The sequence below is a fragment of the Wasmannia auropunctata genome, unplaced genomic scaffold (genome assembly GCF_000956235.1).
Source record: "Wasmannia auropunctata unplaced genomic scaffold, wasmannia.A_1.0 LD336032.1, whole genome shotgun sequence".
NCBI classification, from domain to species: Eukaryota; Metazoa; Arthropoda; class Insecta; order Hymenoptera; family Formicidae; genus Wasmannia; species Wasmannia auropunctata.
The window spans coordinates 55,617-79,078 of NW_012026858.1; the positions used below are offsets into that span (position 1 = coordinate 55,617).

The window sequence follows — 23,462 nt, forward strand, 5'->3', positions numbered from 1 at the left end:
GTGTATAAGAGACAGATATATATATATATATACATAATATATATATATATGTATATACATATCGCATTGTAAGAAAAGAGAAATGCATTGTTTCTCGAAGCAATCTTAAAAATGGTAAGATAATCACGAGTATAATTACCATTCGATATAGTGGGCTTATTACTTTGTTATACACACATACACATACAAAACACACAAAACTCAGAACTGTAATGTGTATAAGCAATGTCAAAGTGACCATAGTTTTCTACAGATATTTTTGAGTTATTCTGTATCCTTAGGCCACAAGCTACAAAACTTAGGAAAGGCAAATTATAATTTCCTTTAAACTAAGTAGAATAAATTTTATATATATATATATATACATATACATACAGCTGAAAAACATGATTTAAGATATAAGATTGTTTCGTCCTCAGTTAAATATAAAAAGGATATTATATCTATAACACAATATAGATTATTAATAATGCCTTGTATTTCGTTATTTTATTAATAAAATACCAAACTTGCTTTTAAGACAAATGATTACAATGAATGTATCCACAAACGGTTGATATAAACAATATGACTCCCATTTTTACATTGTGATTGATGACATATTTACATGCTAGAAATAATTACTACTGCTTATGGAATATAATTTGTTACCAGATGTAAAAAAGAAGTAATTGAAACATGTTTTATACATGATTGTTTTATGCAATATATACTATTGTATAGCATTAACAATCGCTGAAATTATTTAATTACGATACATAAATTATCTTTAAAGTCATAAAACTAATAAAATACATGAAAAATATTTCTATATATGTATATACATAATTGTTCGATCTTATAATTTGTATAAATTTATGGTATTATAACTTATGTATTATATTACAATTAATATTATATAGATAGCGTGCATGAGTACATACAAACTTATTTTTTAAAAATAATTATATATTGCGCTTTATTACATGTACACAGTAAAGTTTATGTCGAATCGCAGGAATAACAAAAACGGACTATTTTTAATCTTAAATTACTACTTACAAAAAAAAATTATGACGATACAGGTAAAGATGCTGATTCCAGACGAATAGTGTTTCTCTGAGAATTACCGTGATTTTTCTGTCGCCATTCAAGCCATCGCGTTAGTTCTGGACTTTGAGAGGCATCGTTGAGATCAGTTCGACCTTCTAACTGCTGATAATACGCTTCTCGAAGCAATCGAAAGGTCTGTATATTTTTATACGGTAATTGTGTCATAGGATCTAGATATTTGGCAGGCAACCTATCAGACAATTCAAGAGATTTTTTAATTTCTTAAAATGCTAGATTATAACATTATTTGTTTATAAATAACAAAGATAATAATATTAACGTTATTCATAATTAACATTAATATTATATGCAGAAATATGCAATTTTAAATATGAGAATATTCTTAAATAGCATTTTTTTACCGCGTGATTGCACACAGAGGCTTCAGTGGTGGCCTTGGTTGGTTCGATTTTTTAAATACATCTTGATACGACTGTTCGGTTTGAAAAGTAATAAATGTTCGCTCATAAAATTTCCCAGTTTCTTCGGCATGTACATCTTTCTTTTTAGTGGGAGCAGACAGAGCTGTGTCCGTAGATTCTTCTTTATTATTATCTTTTCCATCTGCCTTTGACTCTGTTTCGCTGAAATATGTTAAATGAATAGAATTAAAATCCATTGCTTTGTTAAATCTAATATTTTAATCGCTTTTATTTAGCGGTATTACTTTTATTGTCTTACATTTTGTCATAGAAAAACGTAAATAAATGAAATATACCTTCCTTCCTTTGGAGAGCTGTCGGAAACCGTGTTATTAGAATTTCCTGTTTTCTCATCGTCACATTCGACATTGATTTTTTCTTCATCCGCGCATGTCTCAGATAATACCATTACTGGCATAGACAATGACTGATACCTAATCGTCGGTCCAACATTCGTTTTTCTCACAGTCCTAGTAGTCTTTTTTTCATTTTCCAATTTCTGATACTTTTCTGCAAATGCAAAACAATTGTATTCATTTCTTAAAAGTACATATATTCTTAATATGGCTTTTTTTTTAAATCCACAGTCTTTCAAAAGTATGATTTTGATCTGTCGTTTTAAACTTATTTAATCTCATTTTTTATTTTCTTATTTATATTTTCCGATTAATTTTAATCGATTAGTCCATTGGAATTGACCAATCACATTTGTTGTTAAGCGAAATGATAAATGTGATTGGTCAATTCCAATAAACTAATCGTCGATGAAATTAATTGTAGTTGATCAAAGTCAGGCCTTAGACAAAGAGAAAATGCCTAAATGAAGAGTATTGTTAAATTTATTTCATACATACCCAATGACTTCGTATTAAGCTCCTCCGTTTGCAACGCTTCTTCCAGCAATTCCTCCTGAGTGGGTTTCCACACATCGTGCTTTACAACTTTTGTCTTTCGTTTCTGATCCTCGTTTCTCTCACGCAGGCGTTTCTGCGTAGCTGCCGACTTTGCGGCAGTAGAGCGGCGGATTGATTTTCTTTCTGAATAAAATATTACAGTGAATACATTGGAAAAAAAAACATTTATTTTCTTTCTGTATAAAATATTACAGTGAATACATTGGAGGAAAAAAAATCGTTTATTTTCTTTCTACATAAGACATTACAGTGAATTGTAAAAAAAGAAACAACTTATCCTAAAGTATCTTTAGTATCTGCATCACCTATGCTGTCTATGAAGATCTTATCTTGTTTCGGTTTTATCTTTTTCTCCTTGGGCGTCGATTGTGCATGCAACGTGGCAGGTTTAGGCTCCTTATACGCTTTCGTTACCAATCTGCGTTTCTTCTTCGGCCCCTCTTGCTCGGTATCGGTAACTGGCTCGTCGTTCTCATCGATGCTAAAGTCCGAGTCCACTTCGTCCTCCGCCTCGTCTTCCTCCCTGAAATTCAAACGTTTACGTACCTTGTCATGAATTTTCGTTATCATAAATGTAATTGAAGCATTACGAAGGACACAAACATGTAATCGTTGTCCTGCTCCACTTCGTCGAAGCCGCCGTACGTAGTTTTGTAAAAATCATCTTCCTCCTCTTCGTTTAGCAACCTTGCCATCTTATTGCCAGCGTTCACACGCTTTTCCCTTGTCGCAGCCATCGTGAAATTTTCTGGCCAACAACTTTCGACACAACCGACACGTGTATGTTATCTAATTGTGCCTTACTCCCGAAAGATTCTGAAAGGGACAAAATGCAAAAATGTTAGATTATTTCAATCATTAATAAATCATTCCACTGTCAAGTTTAGAGGTTATACATTTAGATTAGAACCTTCAGTCTCGGGATATCGAGTCCTACCTTCGGTCTATCTTTCCCCAAGCTTGCACACAATAAGGATTATTATTCTATCACGTGTAAAGAGTTCACGAATACTTATATTTTGTTCATAATATTTACTGTTATTTAAATGCTATCAAACCGCCTCATAAACATCTCTCGTAGAAGCCAAGTAAAAGCCGAACTGCATTATCGTAGCGTAGTATGGTACATCGATATTCCTGCCATCTTACAACTCTATGGCGAACGAAAGTTTCGAAATTACTCGCGATCGTAATTTTCCCCTTTCCGAAAGCATGTTTACTTTACAGATGTTCTCGTCGTTGTCATCAGTTGTCACTTCACATTACGTAACTCGTATGCGGTGAGGCGTGAGCCGTACAGATAAGATACAGACAATCGTGGCTCGCAAACTGTGTATATTTTTAAAAATTGCGTACGTATTTTTCGCTGCGATAAATTAATTGTTTTCTTCAATTAATGGGCATAATTTCATCAATATCAAAATTGAGGAGGGCTACCCCGAATAATTGCCAAAAATTGTAACTATACATTCCAACGAATTGCATTTAAACGTTATAAATATGTCGCGTTACAAAGTTCGCTTTCCATTTGGCGACACATAAGCTGACACAAGCGTCATTTTATCTTTGTTGTCAACATGGATGAAAAAAGACAGAATGACACTTGTGTCGCTAAATGGAGAGCAATCGAGAGTACAAAGTCAATGTAAGGTCAATCAGTCTGCACGATAATGGTTTCTGATTATTAAATTCATATTGCAATTTTACAGAAACATATTTTTCCACTATATATAAATGAAATTATGCCTATGTGTACTTATGGAATATTCTTTGCTGTAATACACATCTATATATTAACTATATGTGAATATATTTGTAATATTTATAATTCCTCTCCAATGTACATTTACATTGTTTAAGGAATAAATAAAGTGTGAAGAAAATGAGTTTGCTTTGCTATTAATGTTACACGTTAATAATTTCAATGATAAATAACAATGATAGTTCAATAATAATGTGATATGAAGGTTTTTTTTAGGATTTTTCTAATATCTGTAACGTTCTTCATTTAATTCTTCGTTCTCTCGTGTTATCTAATCTCCATTTTTCCAGTTTGGTGCAGTGGGAGGGAATTGCATTTATAGAAGCTTGAGTTTCAAGATTATTCAGTTGAAAAAACAAAGCCAGTAAGACTGCAATCATGACTGAACAAAACATCAAGTCAGTGGACCAAATTTTGGAGGAATATGTACCACAGGCCTTATTGGATGAAAAACTAAAACCCATTCTGTATGGGCGTGCATTTACGTAAGAATTTATATATTGCAAAATATATTTATCTTTTTTCTCTATGTTTATATATATATATATATATATATATATATATATATATATGAAATTTTTATAAGATTATTTCTTTTATTTTATTATATTGGTTAAAAGAAAGTATTAAACTTTGTGATAAATGTGTACATTTCCATTTAGCAACTTCAATCTTATAATTATTGCAGCTGCAATAATAAATAAGTAATAATAAATAACTTGTGGGAATTTGTTTATTGCAAAAATTATACGAGGTATCTCAGATTTTAATTTAATAAAACTGTAGAAGCATATTCTACAAATAAAAATAAAAAGAATACTGAGGTTTGGCTAAATACTTTATAACAAAGTTTATAATAAACAAATATTGAAAAATGTTTGTTTATAACTTTGTTAATAAAGCAGTTCTAGTCAAACTTCATATAACATTTTTCTTCTTATTTTCATTTGTAGAATATGCTCCTGCAATATTGAATATGTACTTGATCAAAGAATATAATGTTAAGAATATAAAAATATACAAGAAGTGTATAATGTAAAGTTCTTCATAAAACATAATTTTTTGAAATAGAGATCCTATGTTCATTCTATGAACAATATAAATTCTATAATATCTATAATATAATGATCCTTTGATCGCGCGTACAAGATTTAAGTAATACGTTTACATGTTATTCTTAGACCGTTGGACATAGGATTCGAAAATGAACATTTCGAAGTAAGAGGATGGCAGATGCTTAGTCAGGTCCAGGAACAAATTCGTCCCCAACGTCTGGTTCGCGTTGGACTGATACAACACAGCACAGTAGCACCGACAACGGATCCTGTTCAAACTCAACGAAATGCGATACATAATAAAATTAAATCATATATTGAACAAGCGGCACAGCATGGCGTTAACATTTTATGTCTCCAAGAAGCATGGAGTACGTGTGAAATCCATTAGTTATTTATACATAATACCATGTAAATTTGCGTAATAATCGACCTGTGCGATTATTGCAGCTATGCCGTTTGCTTTTTGCACGAGGGAAAAGTATCCGTGGTGCGAGTTTGCGGAGGATGCCGAAACTGGGCCTACGACCGTGTTCCTATCTCAGCTTGCTGAGAAATACAACATGGTAATAATATCGCCGATTTTGGAGAGAGATTCTGCTGACGGTGACACTCTCTGGAACACCGCCGTGGTGATCAACACGGACGGTACGGTCCTTGGGAAACACAGGAAGAATCATATTCCTCGTATCGGGGATTTTAACGAATCCACCTACTACATGGAGGGTAATACAGGACACCCGGTGTTCGACACTCCTTTTGCACGCATCGCGATTAATATATGTTACGGACGTCATCATCCATTGAACTGGTTGATGTTTGGCTTGAATGGGGCGGAGGTGAGTTACAGATCATAAGTATATATCGCTTTCTCTCGTCGATCCTTTACGGCTGAAGATTGTGATCTACATTTTATGCAATTATTCGGGAACGTAGGAGCGGGAATGAATTTTATCTATGACAATACTTCGTTTATACGATATTGAAAAATGTATGGAAGATTATGAGAAGATTAAATTATGCACCAAGTACTGCATTGCTGATTATCGAATTTTTTAAAACTAAGAGTCTTTTATATTGATTTTTTATAATAAATAAATTCGCGGCGTGTACTACACTATTTTTCATAAAATTTGAAATCGATTTTCTTTAGCGGAAATATGCATCTTTCCTCTACTTTCCTAATTTCACAATCTAATTAATATCTCACCCAGACTTTCTTAGTCAATGTAATCTTTATGTCTTTCAGATCGTTTTTAATCCATCCGCCACTATCCAAGGATTATCGGAACATTTATGGCCAATCGAAGCAAGATGCGCCGCGATAGCAAATAATTATTACACTTGCGCTATCAATCGCGTGGGAACTGAGGTTTTCGCAAGTGAATTTACCTCTGGTGATGGTAAACCAGCGCACAAAGATTTCGGACACTTTTATGGCTCTAGTTATATTACCGCTCCCGATGGCTCGCGAACTCCGGGTCTTAGTCGGCACAAAGATGGACTTCTCGTTGGAAAATTGGATCTCAATATGTGTCGGCATGTAAAAGATATATGGGGATACAGGGTAAGTATTTTTCATACTCTTATCATTCGTTGTATTATATATATAATAATATATAAAATTAATCTTGTGATTCAAGAAAACATTTAATAATGCTGTAGATATTTAGTGAACGGAATTAATTTATATAGTAAATACTTTAAATCCATTCAAAAACATGAATAATTTGAAATAAGGAGATTTAAATGAATTATTGAAATATGATTAATAAAGAGTATTTTATCGAATATATTCTAAAACTTTCTTTTTTTTTATTCTGGACGCTTAAAAGTTATGGACATTTATTGTAACACGTACTACATTGACTTCTTGATTTCTTTTTTTATTTTTTGGAAAAAATACTTTGCAATAATTACCGCGTCGATACCCACTAGCCTAAAATATCTTAAATATTGATTTCTCATTACCCCCAACTATGTATATTAAAAAATATATAAATTCTATTTTGTTTATTCTATCTTGTGAATCTTTCAGATGACACAACGACTTGATATGTATGCTAAGGAACTTGCTGAATATGTTTCAAAGCGGAATGATAAGCGAGATTAAAGAAAAAAAATTGGCGATACAGACTTTGCAAAGTTATACTTAAGTTATAATTAGAAATTATGACTTAATCATATAAATATTAAAAATCGATAAGTTAATAAGTTTACATGTTTTATCAATTTTAATAAATTTATAATGTACTGGTACATCGTCTATACCATTAAGTGAAGTCAACGTTCATATTTTATAGAATAAGATTCAATTCAATAGTATACTTTGCGCTTTAAGCGTAGCGTCTCCAGTTGAAGTTTAAAAAAAAAATATATATATATATATATATATTTGCACTGAATTTTTAATAAAATGTATGTTTTTCTATTTAAAAAAATGGTTTATTCCATGTGATTCTGTTAAAACAAAGTTCATATACATAAATAATTTGCATTAAAAAAAGTTACAAAGCTATTTTATTTGTGCAATAAGATTTAATAAGATTTGCAAAATTGATATAAACTTGCAAATTTTATATAACATTTGCATCAGTTCAAATTTTATAATATAATTTATGATAGCATATTTTATACAATATTAATATTTAAAATCTATCTGCAGATGTGTCCTCTTTGTTTTGATAAATTAATATAATAATTTAATAACTTTATTCTGTGAATTAAAATTTCTTTTTATATAACACATTGAAAAATTTTGCAATTTTTTAAATAAAAATGTCATTAATTTAAGTAGTAATTTGTCAAAGCAAAGATCAAGAACTATATAAAAAGTATCAACTATAAATTAATGTTTTTTGATTTTATACAATAACTAATACATATAACTTCTCAGTAATATTGCTATTATATTATTATGCTGGACATCAGTACTATAAAATCAATTCAATTTATAATATATTCTGGATACATATATATTTTAGAAAGTTATAACTTTCATGAATTCGAAAATCGTATCAATTACAATATTGTTTTCTCATTATTTATTTATATATGTATGTATGTATGTATGTATGTATGTATACACATACACATAATAAAAACAGATTTTTTATGAAGATAAAGTACAACTATAAAGTAAAATAAAGTATAATATCATTATAAAACTTTCAGTTACATACCGATATTACTTATAACAAAATCATTTTAATCCTTAGTTTAAATTATTTAAAACTTTTCAGATTATATATTATACATTACATAATTTCTAGTTATTTAATTATTTTTTAAACTAGTTATATATTTTACTATATCATATTTACAATATTTATCCAGTGGACATATTGTCTAACACCGCATTATGTGTTTGTTTACGGTAATGTAAAGCTTCTTGATAAGCTTTCTTTACGGCTTTTCTATCCGCAGGTTTTCGCGATTCGATTAATTTTGCTTCGTCCACTTCTTGCGATACTCCAAGTTTTTCTAATTTCTCACCTGGCAGCCATTGCCTGAAAAATATTATTACATTGAATATTTTTTTTGTATTTTGCAAATTATGTATTCGCTTTTATAAAATTGAAAAATTTTTTTAATATTTCACAAAATTGCAAAGTCTGTATCTTCCTGCTTCAAGAATGCGATTAACGATTTTATCGTATATGTATATATGCACAATTTTATATCTTATATATGACAAATAAAATGATATTTGTTTTGAAAATTGATTCTTTTATAAAAAAAATTTTTAATTTTAAAAACGTTTGGCAAAATTTTTTATAATTAGACAAAGTTAAAAAATTTATTTATCTTTTAATTCCCATTAAAAATGCATATTAAATACTTATGATTAGATATCTTTTACGTTCCTTCATCAAGACTAAGAATAATTACCATGTGCGTTTTGTGTCGAAGAAAAGCACAAGAAAAACTGGTTCTTTGTAATTGTCTGCAAGCGCCAAGACATCATCAGGCGGTGCTGGTATCGGTACCCCTTTATGTACAGTGCCCCGAGGTGTGTTAGGATCAATGATCAAGGCTGGATACCAAGGATATCCACGACATTTAGCCCATACGAGCTGCAAAGCTTCTAAGCCGCTACCAGTGCTCGTTTGTTTGTTCTCATTTTCTTTTTTTGTATCAGTAATATCTTGTTGCTTCTCCCCTTCTACATCAGGAGTAGTGGATCTACTCGTGGGGCAACTACTACAGCTTGATGATTGGCTTTCCCCTTCACCTACGTCACTATCCATTGCTCCAGTCCTAGAAATATTAGTCGTTTATGCAACTTTTTGTGATGTAACACAAATTATTAGTATATCAATTTGAAAATCAAAAAAGCATTATTCAAAAAAATGTTTTAATATATATTCTTGTTTCGTTTACATTGTAAATATTTCATAGACTTGCAAATTTGTTACAGACATATTTATGTATTTGTACAGTATGTATTTATATTGTATACGACTGCTTGTAATTATACTATATTCCTTTTCATTACCTATATACTTTAAAACTGTCACTTTGTTTCTTTTTATCATCCTCCGAAGAAAACATTTGGCCGCTTTTAGCATTACGCGCTCTAGCTTTGCGAGTGAACAACACCGCTGTTCGCCTATTTACACCACCCCCGCCAATCTCCTTCTCGCTGGACTGCGATTCCGTTTCCACGCGATTACGATTCGATCTTTCTCTCTTTCTCGACTTAGACCCGACTTGTTCGGATTCAGAGACCGGATCGAGCTCAGGATAATCTTTGCGAATCTGTTCTATCAAGCTTCCACCTTGTTCTTTCATCTTCATTCCTGCTCGATAAAACATGGTATCTTTGCGATTATATGCCAGGCAATTATTCACCATTAAATTGAAATCAACCTCGAAAGCCGTGATGGAGCCATATTCATGCTTTTCTAATTTTGCCTGTAAGAAAAAAATATGTCATATAATTATGGATTATATTTTGACCAAGTAGATTCGCGAAATGTTTTAATAAGTATAAATATACAGTGTTAAAAAAAGCATTCAGCAATTGTATGGCAGAGAGTACACATCATACTGAGTGAAAAAATCTTAGACAAACGCAATGTATAATTGTAATTACCTGCATAGTAGAGAGATCCATAGGATGTGATACTATTTCGAGATAATCCGGAACTTCTTTGATATTAACTGGTTGCCCAAATACATCATTCGTATCTTTCGCCTTTATAGCTTCTAACAATGCATGTAAAACACTTTCCATTGGTCGCAATTGTAGCCATAAACATTTTTCCTTTCTGCAATCAGTTTTTCTCAAAATTAACATTAAAGAAAAAAAATACATCTTTTGTGATATATAAAATTCTGTTAAGAATTTAAAGCGTTTTTTTTTCTTTTAAGTAAACTTATAGTTTTATATCATATTTTATTTTATTAGTTAATTCTTAAAAAATATATTAAGACCGATTTTTATCAATAAATATGTCTATATCATTCATGATGTGTTGAAAGTATACTTACACTTTGATTAATTCTTTCTTTAATTTTTCACGCTTCCGTACCAATTCACATAACAATCGGGCACGTTCCAAATCTTGACGTAGACACTGCCAATATTTAAGCTGACGATACAATTCTTCTCGCAATTCGCTATCATGCGTCGGCGAAGAGGGGTGTTCCCCGAGCGGAAGTGGTCTAGATTGTGGATGAGAACTTTGCAATCTTCTAAGAAGTGGAACACCGTTTCGGTATTGTCGTTTCAGAGTCCAATAGGCAATAAGACGTTGTATCAATTGACTTCTTTTTGGTATTCCTTCCGCTAAACTAATTAACATAAAAGTAACATAGCAATCCATTAAAATATTGTCTTATTATACTGATTGTGTTCAAACTGCTATCGTTAATTGTAAGTAAAAATAAAATTATTTTATTACCTAGCAATTTCTCTGATTCTCTCAGGCGGTATGGTGGGGATGGAAATAACAGGTGCTGACGAGCTTTTCTTGTTGGCTATCGCTCTCCTTCGCGCATCCACAGGATTCGTGGAAGGCTGATAATCAACAGGTGTATGCGCTTCGCAATAAGCTGTTTTTTGCACGAGCATTGGTTCACCATTAGCAGGCTGTACCGTTCTCATCCGCATGCACAGACCAGCCTGTTGAGCACAAGTCACATGGAATGCAGCGTAACAGTTGCTCTTGTGACACTGAATGCACGCGCCAGCCCCTTTGCGCTTACACACGCAGCACGTGAGCTTCCAGCGAGCCTGTGGTATACTCTCTATACTGTCGATGGGCTCTAGAAATACAGTGTTGGCGAATCTCACTTCTGGTATCCATAGAGCGCATACCACATGAGCCCATGAAGCAGGACGATCGGTCTGTTTGAAGGCGCCGCCTCTGTTCGGACAGAGGACGCAATCTACCGCTCTGGATGGACTCTGTAGGCACCTTCTACACAACCATTGTCCCTCGGGTATGTACGGTACACCGTAACAATCTTGATGAACAGCAAGATTACACATATCGCAGAACAGAATCGCATTGCTATTCTGACATTCGCCGTCCATGCAAATGCAACAGACGGCGTCTTCGTCTGCAGCAGTACCACCGCCGCCGTTACTCTGTTGTTGGAAATACGACTCTTTCTCTAGTCTGTCCATCAAAAGCTCAAACGTATCGGGCTCCAATGCAGGTGTTAATCCAGAGGCCAGCCTTCTTTCGTTCACGATAGAAAGCCATGCCGTGTCTTCTTCGTCCAAATCGTATTCTACTTCTCCTGTCGAGATGATATTTCAAATATACTTTTAAATTGATTTATAATAACAACGATATGTAGAAAGCAAAAATTCATATTAAAGTAAGAATCTAACAGATTTAAAACAGTATAATATATGAAAGACGTCGCAAGATATTGTAAATTTAATTATTATTAATGAAATTAATAATATACTGCAATATATTACAATTAAGCAGCATTTTAACACTATATTATATAAACAATATTACACAAATCAAAAAATGTATCCTACCATCAAGCTCTTCGCCACTGCGTTCCATAAATCTAATATAAGAATTTGGAAGTGGTTCAGTCTCTCCTAATTGATCCTCATAGCCTTCTATTTCCTTAACGCTGGCGACAGGTAAAGAGCTCAGAATATTTTTGTCTTCTTTCTCCTTTTCCAGTGATGCCACATTACTTTTTTGCACTTTCTCGTCGCACATACTTGCATCCATAGAAATTATAGGGATTACATCTAAGATAGCTAACTTAATTGACTTGTTTCCTTCCTCTCCTATGGGATTTACCTTTAAATATCAAGATATCAATCGTATCAATACAAGTGATTCTATAAATTATTGTTTGATTGTCATATACAGAATATAAATTATTTAGCAATTTATGTATTTTTTGCCGTAAAAATAATGTATAAAATAGAATATATACCAATATTTGTATTACTGAAATAGTAAATTAAACAGTAATATACTCAATCATCCCAAGTTTTGTTCATTAGAATTTTTGTACTAATTATTTGCATGAAATTTGAGATTTCTAATTCGACATTAAAGTAAGCACTTTTCTATTAAATTTTTACTAGTAAAAAGAAAATTGTATTTCTCGTAAGGTTAAAAAAAAAAAAACAAGTTAAATTGAACATGTTTAGCATCATACCAAAACAAACTTTGTTGCCTCCTGGGTGCTGAGGGTCTCCGCGTTCGAAGGGCTCGCGCTTTCGTTGGGTACACCCATTCTGCTTCGCCCTATCTTCTTATTCTTCTTGTTCGACTGCGGCGTATTCATCCTCGTTTCGATTTACGATAAACTCCGCGTATTATTCGGCGTCGACCGTCGGTGGTCCGGCGGACGTGCGTGTGTCGGTCGTTCTGGTTAACCTGCCGTGTGCGACCTGCCGCGGCTCACAGTACCGCGTACGTTTTGTGCCAGTGACAATTGAACTTCGACCGCCGATCGTGGCACGCGGGGGCAGTCATCTCCCCTCAAGTCAAAGTAATTCACGGGGAAGATGCCGTTGTCGCGTGTACAGAAACGTATACGGAGTAGTCGGCGAAAATCGGCGCCAGAAACTGCGAGAGTCGGTAGTGTCGGCACTCGGCACCACGTTTGAATGAACGTTGCCGAAAAGACGCGACTGCCAACCTCACAAATCGATACTCCCCTTTGCGCGCGTCAGCCTCGTCGAGCGTGTCGATTGGCCGCCGGACGGGGAACGCTGGACGAGTTTCAGTTACTCCCTAGCCGCTGGTCAATCTCTCGGCGCGACGGCCATTTGTTCGGCGCGAGTCGCCCGCCGTGTGTGTGTGACCTGGTGTGACCACGGTGTCACGTGATCCCCGCGATCCTCGGGTGGATTCGTAAATGATCGCTCGCCCCCGCCGCGTACGGGGCGCTCGAGTTGCTCGGCCGCGGAGTTATGGAGGGGGGAGGGCAAAAGAGATCTAACTTTACGTCAGTCACATCAGCAGTATTCGTTCTCGTGCCCGGAGCTCTGGTGGTCTACTTCCTCGAGTCGTAGACGAGAGAGTTGGGTGTGAAGAGTTCTCCCCGGGAAGGACCGTCGCCGTTGCGCCGTCGTCATCCTCGTACCCTTCCTCTCCCCCCCCGTTAGTAATCCCGTCGCCTCCATCTCTCCCTCGCGCGTATATCCCCGTCTCTCCCTCATTTAATTCCCCTCAATTCTTTCGCTCCATCTCTCTCCCTCCTTCTCCGCCTCCTCTCCTCTCTCACTCCTCTCTCTCTCTCTCTCTCTCTCTCGTATCGCGCGTTATTGTGAAACAGTGTGAAACGCGAGGCGGGCACAGCGGTTCCGCGAAGCGGGATTTATTATTTGCGAGCGCGAGTGGCCGAATGTTCCGCTGAGAATTATGTGGAATAGTGACGCAGAATTGGGATCGGTCGCGCGTCAAGTCAGCTGACATATTGCGCCCTGCTGCACCGCAACAGCCTTCGGTAAGTGTCGCAATCCCGTACGCGCTCTCTACCCCGCGGCACGGCCGCTACCCCGAACTCGCCACGGACTATTTTCGGTCCGGGATAGCCGTGAGAGACGGACGACTATTTCTCCTCCTCCTCCTCCTCGTGTTCTTCATCTTCGTCCTCCTCTACCCTCCTCTCTCCCTCCCCCTCGCTCCGAGACCTTCCACCTCGCACCTCCTCGCGCGCACACGGCAGCTCGAGCAGCACGTATTTTCCGAGCGGAGCTCGTTTTCTCTGCTCGCGCGTGGTCCCCTCGCCGCGAGTTACGTGCGCGTAATTAACTCCGTTCGAGACGACGACGAGCCCGGGGAGTAGAGAGGCCGCACCAGCCGTGGCCGCCGCCGCGCCACGCCACGCCACGCCGCGCCGCGGAACGGCAGCGGCGGACGCGCGCGTAGGACCCGCGTCGACGTGTATAATATAAGTGGCCGCGCGCGATCCGCGAGCGGAGAGACGGACAAAGGAACGACGCAATTTTGCGGCTTAAGTGCGTATTCAAGGATGGAAGCCATGTCCCTGCCGTGCGTGCCGTGTGCCTGCCACCGTGCCGACCCCGTGCGTCCGTCCGTCCGTCCCTCTGCTCGGCTCTTTGCATGCATGTGTGGCTGAGGCCATCTCTCTCTTTCTTAACCTCTCCTTCGCCGCCGCCCCCTTCGCTCTCTTTTTACGTACGATACGTGCCTCTCTTTCTCTCGCTCACTCTCCCCCCCCTCCCCGCCTTTCTCGAACGTCGCCTCTCTTTTTTTCACTGTCGGTCCGCCACGACGGCAGCGCTCCGCATCTGATTCGAATATGCGTATACCTAGACGTCACGAGTGCCTCTATCCGTTACTCTCTCGAATAGAGACGCTTTCCGAAAGAAGCAAGGTAATTGTAGCAAGATAATTGGGTCCTGCCACCGCGTGAGATAAGAGCGTACCCCGCACGCCGCGCAGGGTCCCTTATTTACCTCGCTCGTGATTTTTATTTATCTCCCAACGCGCCACGCGAGGAGGTGGGAACGCATGTCGAACGTCGTCGTCGTCGTCGTCGTCGTCACCGCCGCCGCGCTAGCGAGAGTTTCGTCCGAGGGTATTTGCCGCGTCACGCGGCCAATTTTCGGTCGATTAGTGTCCAAGACGCGGATGCACTTTTCTTCTCGGGAGAGAGAAAAGAAAGGGGGAGAAAAAAAAGGACGCCCGGGTTCCGGTAACGGGTTCGGTTCGTGACGCATGCCGTGCGTTTACGCGCTTACGCCATTTCTCCTTGCCTCTGCCTCCTCCACCCGCCCCTCCCCGCTCATCCATCCTCTCTCGCTCTCTTTCTCGCCGACGCACTTCCCTTCAGGTGGCCCTTCGGGCATTCCCTCCCCTCCGCCGTTCGTATAACTCGCCTCGTTGTTTACAATCTTTCCTTCTGGCTCGGGCGAGAGTCTCTCGGAATCGCGGAATCGCGGCCGCGCTGCCCCGACCGAGAGGCCCCCGGGACGGGTTGCCCTCGGTGGTCGAACGGAACTCTCTCGCCGCGTGTTTCCCAGCGTAGCGCGCTCGTGCGCTCGCGCGCGCGCGCGCGTGCGGTGCGCCTCTCCCGCGGCCTTATCAAGAATAATTTCTCGTATCTGCACCGCGGCACTTCCTCTCTCGCGTATACGCGTATATACACTTTACCTGACTCGCGATCCGCTCGACTTTGACGCCAGCCGTTTGCGCCCACGTCATTACACGCGTTCGTTCTGTCTCTCGTTTTCTCTCTCTCTCTCTCTCTCTCTGCATGCTTTGAATATGGATACATAACACACATACACAAACACACACTCTTGCGTATTAGTTTCACATTTTTATACTGTACGTACGTTTAATTTTTTTTTCTACTTTTTTATAAGTTCTCATTATTTTTATATTAATTATTAGTTTCTAAAAGTCATGTTGAATGATATATGTGATTTTTTGTTTTTTAATTTTTCATCGTTTTTATATTAATTTGGTTTCGAAACGTTTCACAACGAGCGTTTCAGCGCTTGAGAGGACGCTTCATCTTACAATTAGAGCGCTTAATAAATAGAGATATCTCTTTTTCTTCCACTTCTTTTTTTTCTCTCTCTCTTTTAATTGTAAACCTAGATTTTTTTCTGAAATAAAAAATTCTCGGAAAGAATAATTCATACGCGATAGTACAGCAACGCGAGCTTTTCTCTACTTCTTGTTAGTGAATGAAGCGTGAGTCTTGAAGTTTAGGTATTAATTGAAATATATCCATTGCGAATACATCTGTGTATATTTATGTAAAAGAATAAATGCGACATACCCTCTTTCGTGTTTAAAGGGTGTAAATAGCACCTCTCATTTATTTTATATTTATGCGTATACATTAATACTTCTAAATTATAAAATTTCCGATGAATCTTTTTTACTTAAAGTAGAAGCGGATATTTTAGTTTTATTTACGTGTAAATGCTGTTCTTTGAAACTATTGTATATTCATTGTAACTATACAGATACTATAGAGAACTAATTTAAGAAGAGCAATGGTTATGGCCTCATGGCGAGGCGCAAATCGTTGCTGAGTTATCTAACACTGAAAATTAGAGACATCAACAACATCGATGCATCGAGCCTCGGGGATAGAGTTAGATAACGAAATTATTTTATTTTATTTTATTTTTTAATTAAATTGAATCAAATTTGTTCCTAATAGATATTCAATCTCCAAGCTAAGACGGTTTAATGCTAGAAGTTAAAAATTAAGACCGAAGGGGATGCGGATCTGCCGCGTAGTCTTTCCGCTGAATCAAATCCGTCGTGAAACGTGAGATTTCCTAGGACGTTTCCCCTCATGACGTTGGAACGTCCTGCGCGAGCCGCCTATTTTTGATACACTCGATTAGAAGGCTCGCCGGACGAGTTTAATAGACGCGCTCCTCCTTTCCTCGGTGCGTTCCTGCTTTCAGATGCGTCCGCATCGTACTTTACATCGCCGTTAACGTCAATCGCGGCGTAACTCTTTCCGCTGCATCTTGCAAGCTTTTTTCTTTTTCGTGGCCATCGTAACGGACCGCGTCGCGAGCGATAATGAATTCCGCCTCCCCTTCGCCCTCCGCGCGTTCTGTTTGTGTGTATAGATATAGATCGGTGCACCCTGTGATACAAGTTTATCTATCGCATCTTATTTTACTACGCGCGTCTTTATAGCCACTGAAAAGATTTTTTTATATCTTTTCCTATTTGTCTATTTCTACCACGCACATCATATTCAAAATTCTCTATTATCTTATGTACGTAGACTGGCGTCAAAGCCGGAACGGATCGAGTCAGGTAAAGCGAAATTATACGCGAGAGAGTAAGTGCCATGGTGTAGATAAGAGTTTTACATGTTGTATATTATATATTATATATATTACACATAATTATATATATATTACATATAATATAATTATATATATATATATATATATATATATTACAAGTAATTTTTGTAAGCTTTTCCGTATTTACATTAATTGTATTGATGATATTTCTCATAAGCTTAACTTTTTCAAAATTTTTGCTTTCAAAAATGACTTTAATTATATTTTGGGGAAAAAAAAAAGAATAAAAATGAAAAATAGATGAAGATAAATAAAAAATAAATTGAATACACGTGCATATTCTATTTATAGTCATTACAGAAAAATACTCACGTTATTTATTTACATTCCTTTGAGGAATCCAGCATTAGATATATAAATAGATTGTATCTTTTTAATTTTTAATATCGAGTAATAAAATCGGTAATTTAAAAAATGCAATATGATCTTCCATTATCGTATTAATATTAAATGAGAGATCTTTTTTAAAATGAATATATGATGTTCGAACATTCAATATATTTTACTCTTCTTGGATCTCACAAATGAGAATGTGTGATGTTTGATCACTTTGTCTACATCTACGAATGACAATTAACGTTGCAGTTAGCGCGTTCTAAATTTGCTATTTCGCTCTGCCTTGTCTTGTTACGTTCTTTCAGGAGGTTTGTTTAATATAAAAATAAATATATCTTTAACACGTCTTTTCTCCTTCCTTTCTTATTCCGTATGCTTCTCTTTCCTACAAATTTTTAAGTCTGCGACAGTATAATACAGCTGTTGTTTAATTATGAAGAATGACAAAAGTAAACTTCTTGATGATCTTAATGTTGCATTTTTAATGACTAAAGATGATTTTTATTGTATTAAAAATTATTTTAATACATAATTTATATATTTTTATTTAAAACTGGGATTATTGATTTTGTAATTTAATAATAATAATGAATGTTTTAATCGTTAATGTTGAAATAATGTTAAATTAGTATCGTTAAAATATATATTGACTTTCTGTCTTATTACCAATATTAACTCTTATTCAATACTCTCATAATTCTTTATTCTCTCTTGGTTCATGACTAAAATTATATGTAAAGAGAAGTATGTCGGAAAAATTGGCGCAAATGTGTTCTCTGAATGTCCAATTTTCCAATTGCTCCCCTTGATTGGTACAAACATGCTGTAATATATCCAGAGCATTACGAAATTATCGTAGAACCGACGACACCTGTCAAAATAAGTGAAATGACCAATAGTTCTCTCAGCAGTCAGTTTCAACAATATTAGTCAATTTCAGTCTTAATTAAGCTATTTGTCGTCTGTTCCCAAAATCGAAATTAGAAGAAGATATTTAGAAAATGATATATAGAGCAAATTAAGGTAACTTAAAGAAGTTATAGTAAAAAGACCATTAATGTAACTGTAGAAACCAATTGGCTGCGAAGTACAAAATGTGCACGGTAAACAATTTATCGATACGTATTAAGGACAACTACACTCATGACCTATATTTTCACTATAAAGTGTTATGTATTACGAAACGCGTGACGATATCCGAGACAGAGCTGTTGCTTGACGCTCAGCAGTGTGTAGCTATATAGTAGTAGCTTACAATTAGTGGCTAGATCTGTGAGGACTTCCTTTGAGGAAGGAAATGAGACTTGAAGTTTCAGGTAACTTCGGCCAAAGGCTGTAGTGGTCAAACACTGATCTATTTAATTCTATCCTTAATCTATGAGTAGTCGATTCTTAAAGCTATTTGTTTAGAAGGGGAAAACACGTTGGGCGAAACAAAAAATTGTACAATTTTGAAACAGATAGGTCAGAGGCATTGGGCAAACGCTCGCCACGCTCCGTTCATCTCGCACGCCATTCATTCAGAAAAGTGAAAAGCCGAGACTTCCTACATTTCGCACCGGAATTTCGAAACGGGGGACTATCGCACCGCGCGAGACCAATCCGTCCCTCTCTTTTCCCATTTCTCGCGTGGGCTCGTAATTGCCTGCGATTTAATATTTTATTTTTATTATGCGTTCTCTCTCTCTCTCTCTCTCTCTCGGCTTTTGCACGCAAGACGTCACTCGCCACACGCATACGCACGCGCGTGCCGCGCGTGCGCGCACAATGCGCTCCGTCTGCACGCGCGACGGACTAAGGGACTTGTCTCTCTCTCTCTTTCACTCTCTCCTTCCCCACCTCTTTCTCTCTTTCTCTGGGACAATGTACTCTCCGTGCTCACGCACGCGCGCGTGTGTACGTGAAAGCTGCGGCGAGGTCGTCGTGAAGTTCGACGCCTGTCCGAGAACAGGCGGGCAGGTAGGAACGCGCGGGGATGATCATTAAAAAAGAAAGAAGCATCGTCGCCGCTCTTATTCACTTAATATCGGCAACGGTGATGGCTTATCGGCCCTGCGCCACGAATACCGTTAAAAATTAACGATAACCAAGCGGTACGCGGGGACTTAATTAGCAACGAGAATCTTTCTGGGTCGTTTCCTACAAGTTTATAAGCATACGATTGAAGGCTGATGTAACAATTAATTTTTTAATTGAGGTTTAAATTAAAGAGGAAATTGTACGATTAAAAAATATTAAGAGTCTAACAATTATTATTCATATCTATAATGTAATATTTTTAATAAAAAATATATAGCTATTTATAATATCGCGATATTTTTTTTCACAACGATACGTGTTCTATATTGTTGCCGCCTTCCTTGATGCCAATCTTTTTACGCAAACATGGTTATCGACGACGATGCTTAGTGCCGGCTAGTTGCTGCCGGTGCTTTCCGGTCGGATCTCTAAGTATGCTGGCTGTTAGAAATTTTTTCGTGCATAGCGCCCGATAGCTAGCGGCGCGTCCTTGCCTGTCACGCATGCGAACGCGGCGCTATGGCGCCCGCGTCCGAGCCACGAAATGAATATGAATCATCATCTCTCCCGGTCGGCGTGAGTACGCGAAAAATGCGGGACGTCGCGCGGTGCGGCGCGGCGCGGCGCGGCCGCACTGCGGATGCGCGCGCACACGTGCACGCGATATGCCGTTCCGTCGTGCGTTTCCGCGTCGTGCAGCGCGTGATCTAGCGAGACGAGAGTGAATGCCAGACCGGCGAGATCTCCGAACGAGATCCTCTCTCGCGGGACACGAATCACCGTTTCGCGGCATCCGCCACGCGGATTTGCATATGCGTATAGCGGAGCGGGCAGTCTTCATTCGTCCACCGCCAAGTTGGCGTTCGCGCGGATCGTCGATTCTCGAGAATACAGCTGTGTCACCGTTATGGAGCGCGAAAACGCTTGGGTTTTAATTGCAATTGCTGTTAGTTGCTACGATTCACTTGTCGGCGGTCTGGCTGATTTCGACATAAACTGGCGGGCGTTTTTTTTTCTGTTATGTTATCGTACACTAGACACGTCTGGCGAACCCACTTTCGTCGCTGTTGCGAGTTGGGCTTGACGAAAAGGAGCCTTGGAAATACGTATCCACCTTTCGTCGTCTCGGCACGATACCAAAGCGTCGTCCACCGATACGCGTTAACGCGTTGCAAGGAAAAAAAAAGTCATCTCCACGAGCAGAGAAAGCCGAACTGGATGAAATGTCGATACTTTTTCCGTATCTGTATCCGTGATCTCGTCGCGCTCGAATTGCATCGTTCGGTTGTTACACACGGAGGCGTCGCTTTGACTTTGATCGACGAATCCTCGATGGGTTTCGCGAGAGAAATTAGTTCGGAAAACTCATTTTGCCGCGCGTTAACGCTTTCTAAGGTAAATTTATCGCCCCGCATTTTCTGAACGATCGGAGCACCTGATCTCTCGTACTCGAATGAGAAGTAACACCGGTTTCCGTCTAGTCGAGACATAAATAGCAGGTGCCGCGCCGATTCGTTGTGTAATTTGCACGGTTTTGAAGAACCAGTCGATCTCCTGTGTTTTCTTCACCGTCTATTATTATTGAATGGGTGCAATCGCGCGCACGATGCAGAGTTAAAAATGATATCGCGACAAAATTAGCGTTTAAACACGAACTTGAGCAACACTTTTAGTTTTGTGATCGTTACCTGTGCTCCGCTGCTCTAAATTTAGTCCTTAACATAGGTACATGGCAAGAAGGAATACGTCAGTTGTTGTTGAGAATCGCGGATTTAAAAGTGCGCAAATCCTCTGTACAACCCTTTTATAAAAGAGAGAGAAAGAGTCAAATTTTGTAAATCTGTACAATAATATAATTATTGTTGTTTTCCTCCTACTTTCAGACCTTTTTTTATCGCAATAAACTTTGACGGGATATTTCTGACATTCATTATGAATATTTTGTTGACTATTTTGCTCTTTTTTAAAAGAAATGGAAATTTTATTTACAGTAATTGGATTGATGATGGGAGACTGAAAAGGAGACCCATATAATTTAAATTAATTTACATTTTATTGCCGCAGACGCAAAATATGACAGCTACGTCTTGTCGTGCAAATAATGAAATCTCATTTTCGTCAAAATGTCATTTTAAAATTCGTATTATATGCCAAATCGTGGCACAGCAGTGGATTAAGTTTTCCTAAATTCCGCGCATATCCATTGTCCGGTGTGGTCCGCCGAAAAGGAAGGCGGGAGCCATCGCCGCCAAGGTTGTGACGCGGCCGAGCTCTTCCGAAAATCTGAGATATTCCTGTATGATAAAGACGGTGGCGCCCGAGCCGCGCGTGCGAGTCCGACTAAACGACTTTGCGAAGGTCGAACAATCGTGCAACGTTAGCGGCCATTGTGGGAAAGGTCGTTTACTCCTTCCAAGTAAACAAAGCTCTCGAATCTCTGCCATCACATAGCGGCAGGTCTTCCGCGACTGACGCAGCTGCGCTTTTTTTTTTCTTTTTCGATACATGTACGGTCAATAGGCATTAAAGAGACACATTCTTTGTTCTCAAACTTATACTGATCTCGATTTGATTAGTTATATAATACGAGCGATTCATATCGCTCATTAGCTATGACGACACAAAATACAAAATTTTCCAGAAAATAGGTTTAATTAAATTATTAAAATTTTGTAATATTAATTTTACTACAATAACTGATTGTAGGAGACATAGAAGTATGTTCTTTTAAAATACGTTTATTTTTTTTTCTTCATGTTTTCATTCTTTTTCTGCAAGCAGTTAAAAAAAATGACAATTTTTTAGCTATATCGTTAAAGTATAAGTTAATGAGTGATACGTGTCTCCAAGTGTACGGCATGATTTAAAATCGAGTCGTCGAGCTTAATGTATAACTGCGGTTTTCGGCGCAAACGCAAAGTTATTCTCTTTCTCTTGGCAGAAATTTTAATGGACGCTACCCTTCGTCGCATCGTCCTAATTTCCTTCGTCATTGTCGCCCACCACGTCCTCACATCCGAAGGATCTCACTTGGTTCGTTATACGTGGATTCGATCGATACGGACTTCCCGCCATCCGCTTGCTTGACGTCATCCTCTTTTTATTTCAATTTATTAAAATCGACGTTAAGGTCGCGCACGCGTTGCACCTTTGATAAACACCGAGGAGTAGGGTGGAGAAACTTGAGAAAAAAAAAATAACGCGATCGAATTTTTCGAAAGGTAAAAAGCTACACATGTCCGGGGGAAAAATAAGACGTTCTAGCATGACCGGCATGAATGAAGAAGCGTGGCGATCGAGTCATCGCGTCATGTGAACTTTACCATGACTCTCACTTCACGCATACGACTCCCCCTCCTCTTACTTACTCTCTCTCTCTCTCTCTCTCTCTCTCTCTCTCTCTCTCTCTCTCTACTCTGCCTGCGTTAAGTGCGTGTAAAACATTTTATCGGCAGTTTTTATACTAATACTTAAATATTTAGAATTTTTTATTTTTTTATGGTAGACGGTATGAAGTTTTTATTGATATAGTTTATTTATCTTAAT

General features: G+C 37.8%; 4 protein-coding genes across 7 annotated transcripts in view; 2 read left to right on the forward strand and 2 right to left on the reverse strand.

Annotated features, from left to right (window-relative positions):
• Positions 1-878: 878 nt before the first annotated feature.
• On the reverse strand, positions 879-3,555 carry LOC105452386 (vacuolar protein sorting-associated protein 72 homolog). 4 transcript variants are annotated; one of them, XM_011693436.1, is made up of 7 exons: positions 3,465-3,555; positions 3,032-3,244; positions 2,734-2,951; positions 2,369-2,551; positions 1,811-2,024; positions 1,455-1,676; positions 879-1,282 (listed from the first exon to the last, which is right to left on the reverse strand). In XM_011693436.1, exons 2-7 carry the CDS (start codon positions 3,163-3,165, stop codon positions 1,051-1,053), a joined length of 1,203 nt encoding a protein of 400 aa, XP_011691738.1. In that variant the 5' UTR covers positions 3,166-3,244; positions 3,465-3,555; the 3' UTR covers positions 879-1,050. The 4 variants fall into 4 exon arrangements, with proteins under 4 accessions (XP_011691738.1, XP_011691735.1, XP_011691737.1 ...); XM_011693433.1 differs by lacking the exon at positions 3,465-3,555 and adding an exon at positions 3,366-3,458; XM_011693435.1 differs by lacking the exon at positions 3,465-3,555 and adding an exon at positions 3,339-3,430.
• A 137-nt stretch (positions 3,556-3,692) lies between these two features.
• LOC105452385 (beta-ureidopropionase) lies at positions 3,693-7,676 on the forward strand. The gene is made up of 6 exons (XM_011693432.1): positions 3,693-3,780; positions 4,481-4,675; positions 5,372-5,616; positions 5,696-6,084; positions 6,495-6,812; positions 7,284-7,676. Exons 2-6 carry the CDS (start codon positions 4,569-4,571, stop codon positions 7,356-7,358), a joined length of 1,134 nt encoding a protein of 377 aa, XP_011691734.1. The 5' UTR covers positions 3,693-3,780; positions 4,481-4,568; the 3' UTR covers positions 7,359-7,676.
• Positions 7,677-8,204: 528 nt separating this feature from the next.
• LOC105452387 (peregrin) lies at positions 8,205-13,374 on the reverse strand. Its single transcript, XM_011693437.1, has 8 exons — positions 12,896-13,374; positions 12,252-12,528; positions 11,155-11,998; positions 10,742-11,044; positions 10,344-10,518; positions 9,744-10,162; positions 9,137-9,505; positions 8,205-8,754 (listed from the first exon to the last, which is right to left on the reverse strand). The coding sequence occupies exons 1-8, from the start codon at positions 13,022-13,024 to the stop codon at positions 8,574-8,576; spliced, it is 2,697 nt and encodes an 898-aa protein (XP_011691739.1). The 5' UTR covers positions 13,025-13,374; the 3' UTR covers positions 8,205-8,573.
• A 300-nt stretch (positions 13,375-13,674) lies between these two features.
• LOC105452388 (AN1-type zinc finger protein 5) overlaps positions 13,675-23,462 on the forward strand; it is a 21,766-nt gene continuing 11,978 nt past the window's right edge. The window contains exon 1 of the mRNA XM_011693438.1: positions 13,675-14,191. The gene's annotated coding sequence lies outside the window, so the exon portion shown is untranslated. The remainder of the gene's footprint in view (positions 14,192-23,462) is intronic.